Raw genomic sequence first — 16,980 nt, 5'->3', positions numbered from 1 at the left:
GATTTATTCATTTTTTTGATAGGGGAGTATGTTTGTGATTCATGAACTTGACTTGCTTCCTAGCTGAACCTGATTCTGACTACTGGAAGCCACCTTTTCTGCTACGGGGTTATGACTCCTTTGCCGTTTAGGATATTTTGTGTTATAGCTTTCCGGTTTTGATGCCAGTGCAAGTCTTTGCTCTTATTATGCCACATTTTGGAGATGTAGTATACTTGAGCAAGTGAGGATTAAACACAATAGATTTGTAGAATATCTGGCAACCTAAACATTTTTGAGGGCATGTCATGCCTAAAACTTCTGAGGAGATTTTTCATACTCTTCCCCAAAGGATAGTTGTTTACTATGGTGTTTATGCTTAATATTTAATGTTTTTCATGGCACCAATATCTGACGTTTTTTGTAACGCACATTAAACTGAAAGTAACACAAATCGATACCTAATTAAGAAACATGATTTTCAGATGCTTTGCACTTGTTTATCATTTTGGTGCCAACTCCTTCCCAATTATCACTTTGTTTGCATGAGTCATTGCAACTAACCAAGATCTTCATCCAGGGGAAAGTTCTGGCCTCTTCTGGTTTTGGTAACTGTGGTAAACATGCTTTAGTAAATTGTTAAATTTGTGAATGTTCTCTGGAACCGTATTTAAGAATCTTTCCAAAGTGGTAGATGTTGGGGTCAGATTTGTAATTCAATTCTCTTTTCCCAGAACACCATTACTCACAAAATGGAATTTCTGGAGTCATGTAGTTTCATGCAGATCCCACTGACACAACATTTGCTGAACTGTATGTCATTGCATAGCAAAGGCTAATAGTAAAAATTCTATAATGCCTCCAATATAACGTTTTTAGATAATTATTTATGTGTTTCATATTTTTGCATATTCCAATATACCATTTTTGGACTAAACTTTGTGGGTACCTACTCCAATGTTTTTTTTTTTCTGAAATTAAAGAACTTATATATTTAGTATTCTGAAAATATTGTCAGTTTGGTTCATAAATAACACTCAAACTTCTCACAAATGTATTAAACTGAGCTACATCACTCCAGAGAGTGGTTTATAGATTAGTGCTGGACTCTTGGAATTGGACATGGTTAAATTTGTGCAGCTGCACTTGAGCATTCTACTATTTTCATGTGATTCCTTCTTTATAGATTACACTTTAAGTCCACTTAAACAGCCTGTTTTTTATGTTGTCTTTGAGACAGATATTATATGACATACTGTGTTTGGCCACAACATTAAAATCCACTGACAGATAAAGTAAATAACACATTTTTACAATGGCATCTGTTAAGAAGTATGATGAATTAGGCAGCAAGTGGTCTGTCAGTTTTTAAGTTAATGTGTTGGGAGGTGAAATGGGCAAGCTTAAGGATCTAAGCAATTCTGACAAAGCCAAGGTTGTGATGGCTGGAAACCTAGGTTAGAACATCTCTAAAAAAATGGCATTCGCTTCAAAGTTACTCCTAGAGTATGCAGTGCTTATTACCAGGTTAAACCAGGTCTGATTGTTTTAAGTTATTCCCTAATGGCAATGGGTGTACTAAGTAGGATAATGCACCCTGACAAACTACAGAAATTGTTCAGGAATGGTTTGAGGGATGTGTTAACCTGGCCTCCAAATTCTCCGTATCTCAACCCAACCGAGCATCTGTGCCACCATGTAATATACTGGACTCGCTGGAAGTCTTGGAGCCAGTTTAAACAGAACACCCTCAGGGGTTTATATGGAGTCCATGCCTTATTGGGCCAAAGGTGTTTTGGTGACACAAGGGTGGGGGGGGCTAAATCATGCAGGTGGTATGAATGTTATGGCTCATTCGTACATGATTGTCTATATAAAACAGGAACTACTTCAATAATTTCTAATTTCATCCTTAAAAAATAGTTTTTAATTGATAAATTGATTTTATTTTGTAAATATAAACAAATTTAAATGGTGTGTTATGTTTGCTTACCTTTTAATTACAGTTTTTAATAATTTGGGAAATTTTGTCAATTTGCACTTTTTTGGTACCAGACTTTAGCTGTATACCAAAATACCAAGTCACTCATGTTGTAAGCAATGACTGATGCATCCAATGTCAATATCCAAATTTTGCACCTAACAGTCTGGTCCCATTAAGCTCAATATCTGTTTTTCATTTTTAAAAAAACAAACAAACAAAAAATAAACATGGGCTCGACAAACTGACTGATTTTCTTAAGAATTCCGGAGCTCAAGAAGCTGTATTTGTAAGTATAGCATGACCGTTTCTCTTGCAATGCCATCTGAGGGCTTGATGTTCATGTACATTTAACAGTGGTTTCTGGCTTTGCCCAAAAGTGAGATTTCTCAGGATTCTAAGAATCTTTTCACAAGCTGGAGGCATCAAATTCAAAATTTGCTATTATTTACAAATGAAGTTGTTCAGTGAAGATATTGAACATTTTTGCTTTGTACATTTCTCAGTTAAATATTAATTCAAGACAATGAACAAATTACACATTTATGTTTTTATTACATTTTATAAAATGTCCAAACATTTTTGGAAATGGGGTTTGTAGTACTGTTTTTATGTTATAAATAATAATTAAAAAAGAAAAAAAGTCCAAGCAAAAATATTTATTAAGCTTACATACTGACAGGTAACTGAACAGCTTCATAAGGTTGTCCCAATACTGCCATATACTCCAGCTTTTACAATTCCTGTTCTATTCCATTAACAATATCAGGTGCAAAGTATGCAATAGTACAAACTACACTTTAGGGGCTTGTGATGGCTGTAAAGGCATGTTTTTCCCTTTGGGATGGTTAATGTTTTGTATGTGAGGGCAGTAGATTTTTAGAACCAAAAGTGCTAAGAACTGAACTCAGTATACTAACGTATAAAATATCCCACATGTATGATACAGTGCAAATGTTCTACTGTGCTTTTAGATGATTAGAGGTGCCTTTTACATGATTATAGTGATGTACAATTATATTCTAGATGGAACAAAGTGTGCAAAACAGCTTTTTAAAAGTCTTGAATCAACAGAACAGAGTACACTGTAAGTCACAGTGGAAACGAAGAACATCTTAATTGAAAAATGCCAGAAACATGCATCTAAATAAGATTTGTGTATTTAAATGCAACCCAGGAAAATATTGTTTTAGGTTTGTTGTTATTAGGGTATTGCAAAATGGTATCAGTACTCACTCATAAAAGTCTTTTTGAGCACTTTAGTTCATTTCTCTCAATTCAAGTGTCTTCTAGACAGTTCATAGGCCCAGTTATTCAGTTCATAATTTTATATTTTTTCTCCTCAGCATGACTGCAGTAAATTCAACAATATGGGGAGCATAAATTCAAATATGCCATGCAAAACCATGGTGTTACTGTAAAATATCGTATTTCAAATGAAACTGCAGCTTGGTTGATCATCTTCACTCAACATGTATAATATAGTTTGGAAATTCAAAAACCCTCACTGCAAAGTGCATTTCCCACATGTAGCTTCATCGTCCAGCTCTTCATTCACTGTAAAATACAAAGAAAACACCAATCATATGAAAAAAGTATTACATTAATATTTTACATTTCTTTGCTGTACCTTGTCTTGTTTAATTTTTTTTCGCTCAAGACTCACTAGAGTCCCACTTAAGATATGTGCATTTTTATGTACAAAAAAGCATGAACTCATTGATTTTGGATCATCTTCCAACCTTTATCCTAAAGAATGAAACAGGAACAGGTTTTTCCCAAAAGCTTTGTGATTATAAGTGGTTTGTTAACTCCCACATTAGATGGTAAATAATAAATACTTCCCCAAACCTTTCATGAATAAAGTACAATTAAACTAACTCATATATCATTTCTTAACTCAACCCTTTGTTAACAAAGATTACATTGCCCACACGGCACGGTGGCGCAGCAGGTAGTGTTGCAGTTACACAGTTCCAGGGACCTAGAGGTGTGGGGTCAAGTCCTGCTCTGGGTGATTGTCTGTGAGGAGTTTGGTGTGTTCTCTCCTTGTCCGCGAGGGTTTCCTCCCACAGTCCAAAAACACATGTTGGTAGGTGAATTGGTGACTCAAAAGTGTCAGTAGGTGTGAGTGGGTGTCACCCCTGTGAAGTATGGAGTGTCACCTCCAGGGCGTGTTCCTGCCTTGCGCCCAGTGATTCCAGGTGGGCTCTAGACCCACCTTGACCCTGGACTGGATAAGCGGTTACAAGCAATGAATGAATGTTGCCCACAGGAAGCCTTTTGGTGTATATCCTTAGCTGATGACCCATTCTGTTTTCATGTTTTCAGCACTTATGTTTCTGATCTACACATGCCAGCACAACCCACAAATCTCAGCATATGTCACTCTGGTTTCAGCCATATTTTTACTGAAACTTTGAAAGGCTAAAATAAATTAATCTGCAGTTTCACTAAAACAAAAACGTTTCTTAAAATCTGGCATTTTGGAAATAAACCATTTAAAACATCTGTTTCAAAACAGTATACAGTTTCTCACACTTAATCAATATGTGGATTTTTACATCATTAAAAAATGGACCATTCATACATTTTTGCAATATACATGGTCCGTCATCCTTTTAATGGTATTTTCTGTGTTTTAATGATGATACAGTTATAACAGAGAAAACTGAATGAAACAGATGGTTCTGGTTCTGTGTGGGTGAAGTGAGGATTGAGAGATACTCTTTCAAATTATTAAATTTCATTGACAGTTTTGGATTACAAAGCCATTTGGGAAACACTCGTGAATCATCCTTTTTTACATTGTTCTTTTGTTTGTTCGTTATTCACAAAGACAAATATTAAAGGCCTAACTTCAAAAGGAGTCTGGGAAAAAACATTAGAAATAACTTCACTCTAAATCAGTGGAGATACTTTATATAGATACAGTCATAATGATTGTACACATTGGATGTGTGAAAGGTACATTATTAAATGTTTATTAAATTATTAAATATCATATTGTCTTTTAAATAAATATTTCTGGAAAGAATAAGGAGATGAGCACTTACACTTGACAGGAAGAAATGGTCTGCTTTCATTCTGCGCCACCATTTCCTCCACTTTTAGCAGAAGGTCTGAGACCTGGTCTTCGCTTCTGGTGGCACTGGTGCTGTCTAGAACATGATAGTAGTTCAGGCAATATGCCATCAGCCTCAGCAGCTGCCCCCCATTTCTTTGGATCTGCTCCTCGATTGGTGTCGCTCCAAGCCAATCACCGCAGGAGAACAGGACCATGGTGTGAAGTGACACCTCCTTGCCGAACATCTCCAGGTGGTTCTCTAGAGCTTGTCTCTTTCTAACTGTGAGTGTGGAGATGACAGGGATGACCAGTAGTAGGGCATGTGGGCCCGGGTGAAGTAGCCCCGCCCCTCGTCTTATTTCTTTTCTAATGTGAGCAGGTGTGCGATGGAGCGAGTACCAGTCCCAGCCAGGTGTGTCCACGATGGTGACCCGCCGGCCACTCACATGGGCCTGACATCGGAGGGACGATTCCGTTCTTCGTCCAGATTCAAACTTACGCCCACCCAAGATTATGTTTCCTGCTGAACTCTTGCCAGCTCCTTGCCAGCCCACTAACAACATCCGTAACTCTGTGATCGTGAGAGGAACACCAAAAAAAGTTCAGCAGGAAATGGCAGTAGCAACCAAAGAAGAAAGAGAGAAAGTTTGTTCATGAAACATATCATCCTAGTTCTCACACAACTAAGAAATACAAATTATTTATTTTTGTGTTAAATGAAAGAAGTGAAGACCCGAGGGCTCGTGTCTATAACAGGTTGGTAATTTCACTGCACAAATCAATTCATTCATGAGTAGACTTTATTAAAAGAAGTTTGGTTTTAGAGGGATTAAGAAGGTCACTGGTTCAGTTCCCACGACAAGGGGGTGCCCTTAAGAAAGTTACTTAACTCCCTGCCCAAACACCTACCACTCTGGGTGTGTCCACCGCCCCTGCTACAGATGAGTTAAATGAGAAAGACACATTTTGTACATTATGCAATGACAAATAATTGCACAGTTTTATGGTTTTAGACGGCTTAGGTATTGAATTTTCACATCTTTCCTGAAGGTTAACAGACTTTTTAATCTATTACTTCTATTCCTTCCCATTTCTAATATTCATTCAGTCATTCAGGAGGAAACCCACGTGGACACAGAGAGAACACACCACACTCCTCACAGACAGTCACCCGGAGCAGGACTTGAACCCACAACCTCCAGGTCCCTGGAGCTGTGTGACTGCGACACTACCTGCTGGACCACCGTGCTGCCCATTTCTAATATTTCTAATCATAAAAAAACTTTTTTGGGCAAAGGTACCACCAAATTATTGGACACTGTCCCTTCAGAAGTGAATCAGCACAAATTGGTCAAGTCCAAATTCTGAAGAGAACTTACCTCTGGGCGGGGATCTAAATATTGGTGACACTTCTGCATCATCTGCCATCATTCTGTCATGCTCTTCTCTTCTTTGTGTGTGTTCAGACCATGGAGTCTGAATACTGTCATTTATCACAAAGAATGAGCCCTCATTCTCCTGTACCATCTCTTCTAGCTTTTGCAGCAGTTCACTTATCTGTGGGGGATGATATATTATGTATATCAAATTTATATCACAATGTTTTTCATGATTTGGACAATGATATGATTTGCCGAAAAATGAAGCATTTATTGAAAAGCCATGGGTCTGCTGAAAGTAACAGAAATGGCGAATATTGACGAGTGCAGTAACACCTGTCAGCAGAGAGCAGGCAGCAGAGAGCACTGTTTGTTTATTTTAGCTTATCCATGACTTTTTAAAACTGTTTTTAAACAGTAATTTGTTGTATAAAATTAATATAGAGATAATACAAATGATTAATTGTCACGCCTTCGTCTTGTCACCTCCGTTTTTCCGGCCATGTGCTAAGAGAGAGCACATGGCTATGTTTGTTTATGTTCGAGTCTCCGCCTTTGTTCCGCCTCCTAGTCCGTGTCATGTGTTAACCCGTCCTCCTTGTTATCTCACCAGGTGTGTCTCGTTTGTGTCAGCATTTAAGCCCTCTTGTCTCACGTCCTGTTTGTCGTTCATTTCACTTCACTTCGTATTGTTGTTTTGCTTCGTTCAGAGTCATGTCGTGTTGTATCTTTCCCCTCTCATAGTCAAGTCATGTCGTTTTGTTTCCTAGTCACGTTCCTTAGTTCGGTTTGTCTGTCTTTGTCGTTTTCCTCGTTTCATTTCATATGTCTTGTTTTTTCCGTAGTTGCCAGTCTTTGTTTTGTTATACATTTTGTTTAAATAAAATCCTGTGTTTTAGCAAGTGAAAGAACGTAAGGATAGCAGAGGATATACTGGCTGTAAGGGTTGGTGATCAACCTCTCGTTCTACAGTCTTTTCTGGGAGTTCCGGCGGAATATGAAGGAGGTCCAAATTGGAAAGGTTTTATATTCCAATGTCGAAATTATTTCGAATATTTAACTTGTCCTCCTCCTCCAGCGTTAGTCCAAGTTATGTTCATAAAATCTCTCCTTAGAGGAGAGGCGTTACGGTGGGCTGAAGCCGTAATCAAGGAGAGATCTCTAGACATCGATGTAGAGACATTTTTTGAACTCTTTACAGAGAGATTCTCCCATTCAAGGACGTTTCCGCAGGAACTCCAGCTATTGAGTCCGCCTCTGCAGGTACCCCTGCTCCCGAGGACGTCTCTGCAGTTACCACTGCTTCCGAGGATAACCCCCTCAGGTCCGGGGAAATTTTTTGGGGGGGGTTATGGGTAGGGGCCATTAGCCTCAAATCACTGGACATGGGAGTTGAGGCTAACAGGGGCGCATCTCCGGGGGAACTACGGTCAAAGAAGTCCCTCGAGAGTGCGCCCATCAGTGCCCCTAAACCCGCTAAATCTAGAACTCGTGCTCGACGAGCAGCACGTGCCCCTGCCTCGGTAGAAGTCTCAGCTCCTGTCTCTGTAAGCACGGCGCCTACGGCCGCTACTGTCTCCGTTAGCGTGGCGCCCGCCTCTCCAGTCTCCGTTAGCGCGGCGCCCGCCTCTCCTGTCTTCATGAGCGCGGCGTCTCCAGCCGCGCCTATCTTCGTGAACGCGGTGCCTCCTGCCGCGCCTGTCTTCGTGAGCGTGGCGCGCGCCTCTCCTGTCTTCGTGAGCACGACGCCCGCCTCTCCTGTCTCCGTGGATGACGTCGCAGATTCATCTGCCTCCGTGGACGTCGTCGCAGATTCTCATGTCTCCGTGGACGACGTCGCAGATTCCTCTGCCTCCGTAGACGTCGTCGCAGTTTCTCCTGCCTCCGTGGACGATGTCGCAGATTCCTTTGCCTCCATGGACGTCGTCGCAGTTTCTCCTGTCTCCGTGGACGACGTCGCAGATTCCTCTGCCTCCGTGGACGTCGTCGCAGGTCCCCCTGTCTCCGTGGACGTCGTCGCAGGTCCCACTGTCTCCGTGGACGTCGTCGCAGGTCCCCCTGTCTCCGTGGACGTCGTCGCAGGCCCCCCTGTCTCCGTGGACGTCGTCGCAGGCCCCCCTGTCTCTGTGGACGTCGCTGCAGGTCCCCCTGCCTCCGTGGACGTCGTCGCAGGTTCCCCTGCCTCCGTGGACGTCGCCGCAGGTCCCCCTGCCTCCGTGGACGTCGCTGCAGGTCCCCCTGCCTCCGTGGACGTCGCTGCAGGTCCCCCTGCCTCCGTGGACGTCGCTGCAGGTCCCCCTGCCTCCGTGACTGTGGCTACGGCCGTTTCTGCCCCCGTGACTGTGGCTACGGCCGTTTCTGCCCCCGTGACTGTGGCTACGGCCGTTTCTGCCCCCGTGACTGTGGCTACGGACATTCCGGCACCCGTGACGGTGGCTCCGGCCGCTCCTGATCGTGCCCGTGGGACAGCCCCAAGGACTTCGGGGCCGATCCCTAGAACTGTGTCCAGGCTGGCTTCTCAGACTTCCCCTCAAACATTTGCCAGTCCTGGGCGCCCACCTGTTATATTGGTTCCCTTGTCTGTCCCTGTCCTGGTTCCTGTCTCTGTCCTTGTCCCTGTGCCCTTGTCTGCCTTTGTCTCTGTCCCAGTCCCTGTTACTGTATTCGTGTCTGTCCCCCTGAACGTCCTGTTCCCCTACCAAGTCCTGTCCAGTCCCCTGTTAATCCTGTCCAGTCCCCGTATCCGCTCAATGATCAGTCACCAGTTTTGTCTCCATTCCAGTCCCCTGTCCTGTCACCTGCCAATGTCCAGTCTTCTGTCCCCAAACATGTCCAGTCCCCTGTTAATCATGTCCAGTCCTCTGTCCCCACACATGTCAAGTCACCGTATCCATCCCGCGTTCAGTCACCTGTCCCGTCTCCTGTCCAGTCCCTGTTCCCGTCCAGTGTCAAAAACCCTGTCCAGTCGCCTGTCCAGTCTCATGTGTCCACTCCCGTCCTGTCCAGTCTGCTCCAGTCTCTTGTTTCGTCTCCTGTCCTGTCTCATGTTCAGTCCCCGTGTCCGTCCAGTGTTCAATCACCTGTCTTGCCCCCAGTCCAGTCCTTGTTTCAACCCTCTGTCCCGTCTCCTGTCCAGGTCCCATTTCAACCCTCTGTCTCGTCTCAGGTCCAGTCCCCTGTTAATCATGTCCAGTCACCTGTCCCCAAACATGTTCAGTCCCTGTATCCATCCAGTGTTCAATCACCTGTCTTGTCTCCTGTCCAGCCACTGTTTCAACCCTCTGTCTTGTCTCATGTCCAGTCCCAGTACCCAGCCTCATTCCAATCCCAAGTCCTGTCTCCTTTTCCCTTTTTTCGGTCTCCTGTCATGTCCCCAGCTCCTGTGTCTGTTCCCGTCCTGTCCTGAGTCCTGTCTCCCATGGTTCCTTGTCTTAGTCTGTCATGTTTTCCGTGCCCTCTCCTGTGCCAGCTCCTGGGGGGTTTAGGTGTATGCGCCCCGGGAGTTGCGCGTTCAGGGGGGGGCATCTGTCACGCCTTCGTCTTGTCACCTCTGTTTTTCCGCCCATGTGCTAAGAGAGAGCACATGGCTATGTTTGTTTATGTTCGAGTCTCCGCCTTTGTTCCGCCTCCTAGTCCGTGTCATGTGTTAACCCGTCCTCCTCGTTATCTGTCCAGGTGTGTCTCGTTTGTGTCAGCATTTAAGCCTTCTTGTCTCACGTCCTGTTTGTTGTTCATTTCACTTCACTTCGTATTGTTGTTTTGCTTCGTTCAGAGTCATGTCGTGTTGTATCTTTCCCCTCTCATAGTCAAGTCATGTCGTTTTGTTTCCTAGTCACGTTCCTTAGTTCGGTTTGTCTGTCTTTGTCGTTTTCCTCGTTTCATTTCATATGTCTTGTTTTTTCCGTAGTTGCCAGTCTTTGTTTTGTTATACATTTTGTTTAAATAAAATCCTGTGTTTTAGCAAGTGCGTCCGCCTCTGTCAGTCCGCCTCGTGATCCGTGACATTATTCATGTACCTTCATGATTGTTACATGGTTACAGGCAGAAATTTGTAAGTATGAGTTCATACTTTTAATTACACAAGTCTACAATAATATTAAAGTATCGACTATGTGATCAAATTAAATATTACCTATCATTATATTGCCATGTTTACACCTACTAACCTGGGTGTTATTCTCAGGGCAGGTGTTATCCAGTGCATGGTACCTGTTTCCACATTTCTCCACAAGCCTCTGGATTGCAGTTCCTCCTTCCGCAATAAACTCTTCTACACCATTGCCCCATAGCCGGTCTGCACCAGTAAACAGTACCATGCAATATCTCCATATGTGCATCCCGGCACTTTCAAGCCGCTCCAGCATGCCCTGTCTTTGCTGTTCAGTGAAGGATTCTCCAATGGGCACAACCAGCAGCAGGGCATGGACACCCGGATAGCACAGATGTCTGACGTGGGCAGATGTGGGGCTCTGACCATCTAGCCTTTCCCCACTGTCCAAGCCCCATCCTGGAGTATCCACCAGCAAAAGCTGGCTGCTGTCAAGCATCTTTGTGAAAAGAGAGGCTTCTTTTGTAGGCTGCCTGGCAGAGTCATCCTCTTGGCCACTGATAGTGATGCATGATGAGGTCTTGCCAGAGCCTTGGTAACCCAGCATTAAGACATGCCTATTCAGCCAACAGGGTGACTCTCCTGAGTGTGAGAAATAAAGGCAAGGGTGACAGAAGAACACAGGTTTAATTGCGTGAGAGGCTTTTAGAGGATTTGATTAACAGCTATTTGGAGGGCTATACACCAATTGAATGCATTCATTTGGATTACTACTGAGTAGAAGGCCATGTATTCAAGTCGGATTACTACAGAAAAGGCCCTGTTTAACCTTTACAAGAAGCTACTTTAAACAAAGGTTGAGATTATGTAGTTCATGAGCAGGTTGGGCACCTTCAAAACGTCCAGTCGTTTAAACCTGATGGAATATTAATATTATTAATAGTTTTGTTTTGTGGTAATAATAAAACATTCTTCATATTTTGCTCTGATTTTCAAAGCACAAGACATGAGAACAGATAACTAACGTCTCAAAAAGGAATGGATATTTAATGTAAATGTTGTTCTGTGTAATGTAAAGAATATGGTTAATGGTATGTTTAACTCTAATAATAATTTTATAATATAAACCTGGCCAAAAATATTTGGTTTATTTCTTTTCCCATAGAATAACACCTAAAACTTTAGGGATTGGTTTTCCAGACAGGGATTAAGTTTAGTCCTGGACCATACCCTGAATGACAATTCAAAATGCGGTGTAGTCATTACGGACAAACCTATGAATATGGAATTAGTCCTAAATTCTATACTGACTACCCCACAGCCTCTTGTCTGTAACTGGAAAACCCTGCCCTGCAAGTTGATGGGAATCCACTCATTTTAGACTGTATTTGGAACATCAAAGTATCAAAGCCAAAAAATGCACAGTCACATATTTGTGTATGATTATTTTTAGCTTATAAAAACACCACATGGAGAAGTTAAATTGGTAAGAAACTTGATTATCACTGGAGGGAAGTCTTTAAACTAAAGTGGACCCAGTTGATTACATATTGGTTTCTCCATTGTTACAATAGAACTAAAGTTATTACTGAATAATCAGTGTTAAGTTAAACACAGTTCTACATCAGTAAGAGTGGGTCTGCTGGACACACTCAATGTTTTTCTTACGCTACACAACAACTGTGCTGTCTGCATGGGTTATATTAATAATGCAAGGTTGAGACTGTGTACAGGACCTTGTACTTGAAATAGAGCCCAAATAGACCCAAAACAAACCAAAGCATGATGTGAAAATCATCATCAAAGGTAGAGAAAGTAAATATAGTGAGTACCAGCTGTGTGTGTATGTGTGTGTGTTTGAAAGAGAGAGAGAGAGAGAGTTTGACATGCAGACACACAATCAGGTTGCAGTGAAGCAATTGATTATGTAGCCATTTACCAGTGTTCGAGCTGGAGGAAACCGTAGCCATCTTGTGTGGAACTGCAGTTTCTCTCTGACTCCCCCTCCTCCTGATCCTCCTTCTGTTGTTTCTGTTTCTCTCTTTCCCTCTGGCTCTTGCTCTCTCTCTGTCTGCCCCCTTCCTCTGCTTCTTTTCTGTTCTCGTGTGCTGTGCTCTTCCTGTCAGCAGGACTGACAAAAGCAGCATCTCCCCGCCCACCACAATTCTCCAGAGTCCAGGATGTGTAGGAAATCACATGCTACAGCCCAAAAAAAGTGTCAGACTGAAACAAGTAATGTAATGAGTCATTATTAAAATGAAATTTTACAGCGTGAGAAAGGCTTTTATTCACAGCACAAGTTCCCTGATTTGAAGAGCGAGAGATGACCACAGTCTGTAATTGTAGAGCTACAAATTGCTCCAGAGGGAATAGACCGTGAGTGTTGAAAGTAGGAGGTGGTCATAATTCCTTGTTTGATCCATGTATACTGTAGTATATATGTGTGTGTGTGTGTGTGTGTGGTATTAGAAATTATTTCTGACTTTAGTAAGTCATCAGTTTGATCCTTTGTTACAAAAGTGAACTGTAGATGCTGACCCCAAATTAACCCCAATTTAAAGCACCTGAACGTTTCTAAACATCAGTGGATCAAGGAATGGAGCCATTGTCTATAATCAGCTGAGACCAAAATAGAACATTTTGGTCATAAGTGGGTTTTGCGAAGCTGAAATTTGGTTTTTACAGAAAAGCATCTGTTCGCTGTGAAGGAAAGTATCATTTTGCAGATCTCTTTGCTTCTAAAAGCCACTGGAACTTTGTTAATATACACAGTATTACAGACTCTCTGTCTGTGTGTGGTTCCAGACTTTTTGAGTAACTGCTGGCTCTGCTGACAGTGAGCTAAAATTGGGTTGTCGTTAGATCTTCCAGCAATACAAAATCCAAAAGCAATTTTCCAGATTTCCATGAAAGTACTGTGCTAACCACATCCTTCTCAGTGACTTGACCTAAACTTCACTGCACTTAAAAAAACAGTGGACTGAGGCCAAGATTTCATGAGAAAGATCATCAAGTCTGAGGGATGCATAGATTGATACTCATGAATTATCTTTCTGTTTCTTTCATGTGAAGGCTACGATGGGAAATTAAAAATTTATTGATTTACAGTTGTTTCAATTAAACCAAATTTAATAGAAATATTTACATTCTGACAACACATAAGCTATATCTTTGTTTCTAATCAATTTTATGAGCAGGAGTAGAGGGGTGCTTCTGCAATACAGGCTGTAATTAATCTGCTGTCTGCGCAATTTATTAACCCTTAAAGGAGCAATCTGTAAGATATTTACTGCACTTAGTCATGAAATGTCCAGGGTGTGTGATCATAGATTCAGTAAACAGTCAAAGCTCAAACACTGCTGCCTCTCATAGCATTGCTGAAGCAGTATATTCTCTTTGATAATTACCCAGTCCAGAGCGAAGCTCCTGTGATCCCGCCCTCCGAGGTCCTGCTTGTGATCCCGCCCTCTGTCCAATCATTTACAGTCCAAACCCACTGCTGTGTTTGCAGCCATGAAATGACCAAGTGAACAGAGTTAATGTTATATTTTTCTGGACCTAAAAAGCCCCCCTGCCCCATCTAAAAATCTCCATGAGCAGAAACAGAGTAAAATGAGAGGAAATATTGGTCTTGTGTTTGAATGGTGGAGGCGGTTTAGAAGCACAACACTAGCTACAGAATAGATCCAGAGCTGGCTAATTTTCTCCTGAACAGGTAACAGCAAATCATTTCTGAAAAAAAGAGGTACGGGCGCTTATGTATAGATTAAAAGGAGTAAACACCATAGGTTTTGTGTTTTATATAAAGAAAGTGAATAACAACATAATTGAACGGTGTATACACCATAGTGGGCACACAGTGTTGATGCAACGTCACATAACCCATTATCATTATCTATAACCGCTTATCCAGTTCAGGGTCCAGAGCCTACCTGGAATCATTGGGCGGGGAATACACCCTGGAGGGGGCGCCAGTCCTCCACAGGGCAACACAGACATTCACTCACACCTACGGAGACTTTTGATTCGCCAATCTACCTACCAACGTGTGTGTTTTTTTTTTTTGGACTGTGGGAGGAAACCGGAGCGCCCGGAGAAAACCCACACGGACACGGGGAGAACACACCAACTCCTCACAGACAATCACCCGGCGCGAGAATCGAACTCACAACCTCCAGGCCCCTGGAGCTGTGTGACTGCGACACTAACCTGCTGAACCACCATGCCGCCCTTCACATAACCCAAATACTAGCTATTTTCAACATTTAAAACTTATGCGAGATTTTGGCTGTGAATATAACGGTGACATAACGTTGAAATGCGTCTTAAATTTGTAGACATTTTAAACAGTATGTTGAATTCTGATTGGGGTTTCATCTAAAATGTTGCTTCAAATTTGGATCCAGTTCTTATTTACAGCATTTCCATGAACATATTCCTAAACATTTTATGGCTTTGCTTTTGCTATTTTATTTATTGTTTGCAATTCTTATTAAACTCATATACTTCACTTAAAACCAAGGCGGCAGATCTCTTGGTCTGTAAATCAAATATGGACACAGCTGTGGGGCAAAATGTGCTGGAGAGCAGCGGCTCACAGTCGTTCAAATCAAAACCTTGGAGAGTTCAAACAGTTATTTTACTGCAGACGCTGTTTAAAACAGGCATGCTCTGACACTTTGTTTAGTCTTTTCTGGTAAGAGCAAAATGTATAATATGTAATAAACTTTTATTATATGTTACATAACAATATTATATAATGCCTGGTGATTAAAATGCTGTTATGTTTTTAAGGAAACTCATGGTTTGCCCCGAAGAGACGCGGTGGAGGAGGAAGGCACTGATGATGGATATTGTGTGTAGCGTTATGTGTGTGTAAGCGAGTAAGAAACAAAGAGAACATTTTTGAGTATGTTATAAATAGATCAACCATAACATTAAAACCACTCACAGGTGATGTAAGAACACCTGTTAAAATCTGATCCGCCTCATGATGTAACTGTTTAAAACGGGTGGGGACGTTATTTGAAATATGTTTGTAAATGCTTTCATGTAATAAATGCAGAAATATTCTGCTTTAATCTCACACTATGTATGTGTGCTGCACTTTCACATACTTGTTATGATTATGACTGGGCATATGTACTTGGCATATGTAAAAAAATATATATATATGATCTTGTGAATACAGATTCTGGTGTGAAATTTTAAATACACAGCACAAATTCTGACTAAAGTATGATTTTAAAGAAATTTGTTATTAACATGACATAAATAACACGTAAAATTAACTTGGTAAACTGTGCTGACGTCATGTAGCATGTAGTCAGAAAATAGAGAATGCCGGTGTTGTGCGGAATTCAGCACCCCCGCCGCGAGATGCATCCCCGGCATATTTAGTCCTAAGGGAGGTTAATCAGCGTTTTATGACAAAACGGGCAAAATATCATGTTCATTTCCGTCAAAATAAAAATAAATCGCCTTTTCCCAGAGTAGAAACACTCTAGATGTTGAGATGTAAAAAAGAAAAGGTCGCTTGTAAATAATAAAATGATATAATCTACATGCACCACTGCTTTTTCTGAAGTCAGCTTCGACTTATTCTAAAACAAACGTGTACCTTCATTTTCTGACCACAATGAAACTCCTACATATCCTGTCGCAATTTTTATGGAATATTTAAACACTGGAAATAAATAGGAATATAGGACAAAAGCAGCGAATTGTAAATAAAATTACCACTTCATTACTGTACTCGCTAAAATGTTATATCCATGAAAATGTACACATGCTGCCACTGCCTGAACATAACTGCAATATTAATAGTTGAATTAGAAAGAAATGTACTCAATTTTAATTCTGGCTACATTTCTGTTTTTGCCATGAAACCTATAGGTGTACTGACAAAAACAAACCATATTTGTGTGTACAGAAAAAGAGTTATGATGGGATGCTTTTTAAGGCAGTCCACCTGCCTGAAAAGGCACCACCGCTTAATTCTGTCTACATTACTGTTATAACCATGAAACTTATACAGGTATTTTATATTGATCCTATAGGTGTACTGACAAAAACAAACCATATTTGTGTGTACAGAAAGAGAGTTACAGGGGGATGCTCTTTAAGGCAGTCCATCTGCCTGAAAAGTCGACGGTCAGTTGACGTCATGGAAAGACGTCCTCTCAACGTCTTTTCAACTGAACTGTGCCCACTGGGATGTTTGTTTGTTTTATAGAAATCGATGCAGATTCATGTGTGTTTCTCTGTGGTGTGTGTATGTGTCTTTTAAACAAATTAAAGAGTAAGAATTGTGTTTAAAAAGCCTCGCATATTTACCTATTTAAGGTGGAATATAAGCGTTTCACTAGTAGGTAGCTGTTTTAGTGACGTAGTATAAAAAGTATACAGAACAATTTATGACTACAGTCTGTAAGTGTAGAGCTCCAAAAATGCGCTTTAATTTACTGGAGCTGATAAAATGGATGATAAGCTTAAAAACAAGAGGTGGCTAATTGTATGTTCGATG

General features: G+C 41.5%; 1 protein-coding gene across 1 annotated transcript; it reads right to left on the bottom strand.

Annotated features, from left to right (window-relative positions):
• Positions 1-2,537: 2,537 nt before the first annotated feature.
• On the bottom strand, positions 2,538-12,525 carry si:dkey-110g7.8 (GTPase IMAP family member 8). Its single transcript, XM_066642907.1, has 5 exons — positions 12,394-12,525; positions 10,573-11,096; positions 6,407-6,584; positions 5,017-5,598; positions 2,538-3,517 (listed from the first exon to the last, which is right to left on the bottom strand). The coding sequence occupies exons 1-5, from the start codon at positions 12,422-12,424 to the stop codon at positions 3,465-3,467; spliced, it is 1,368 nt and encodes a 455-aa protein (XP_066499004.1). The 5' UTR covers positions 12,425-12,525; the 3' UTR covers positions 2,538-3,464.
• Between the last annotated feature and the right edge of the window lie 4,455 nt (positions 12,526-16,980).

The sequence above is a fragment of the Hoplias malabaricus genome, chromosome 13, assembly GCF_029633855.1.
Source record: "Hoplias malabaricus isolate fHopMal1 chromosome 13, fHopMal1.hap1, whole genome shotgun sequence".
In the NCBI taxonomy this organism is placed as follows: Eukaryota; Metazoa; Chordata; class Actinopteri; order Characiformes; family Erythrinidae; genus Hoplias; species Hoplias malabaricus.
The sequence above is the reverse complement of the archived record's forward strand: the minus strand, read 5'-3'. Positions and strand labels throughout refer to the sequence as shown.

Coding starts and splice junctions, on each gene's coding strand:
- si:dkey-110g7.8 (XM_066642907.1), bottom strand. CDS start 12,424: ATGGCTACGGTTTCCTCCAGCTCGAACACTG. Junction 6,585..10,572: donor GCCCTGAGAATAACACCCAG/GTTAGTAGGTGT, acceptor CATCCCCCACAG/ATAAGTGAACTGCTGCAAAA. Junction 3,518..5,016: donor ACCATTTCTTCCTGTCAAGT/GTAAGTGCTCAT, acceptor TGTATTTTACAG/TGAATGAAGAGCTGGACGAT.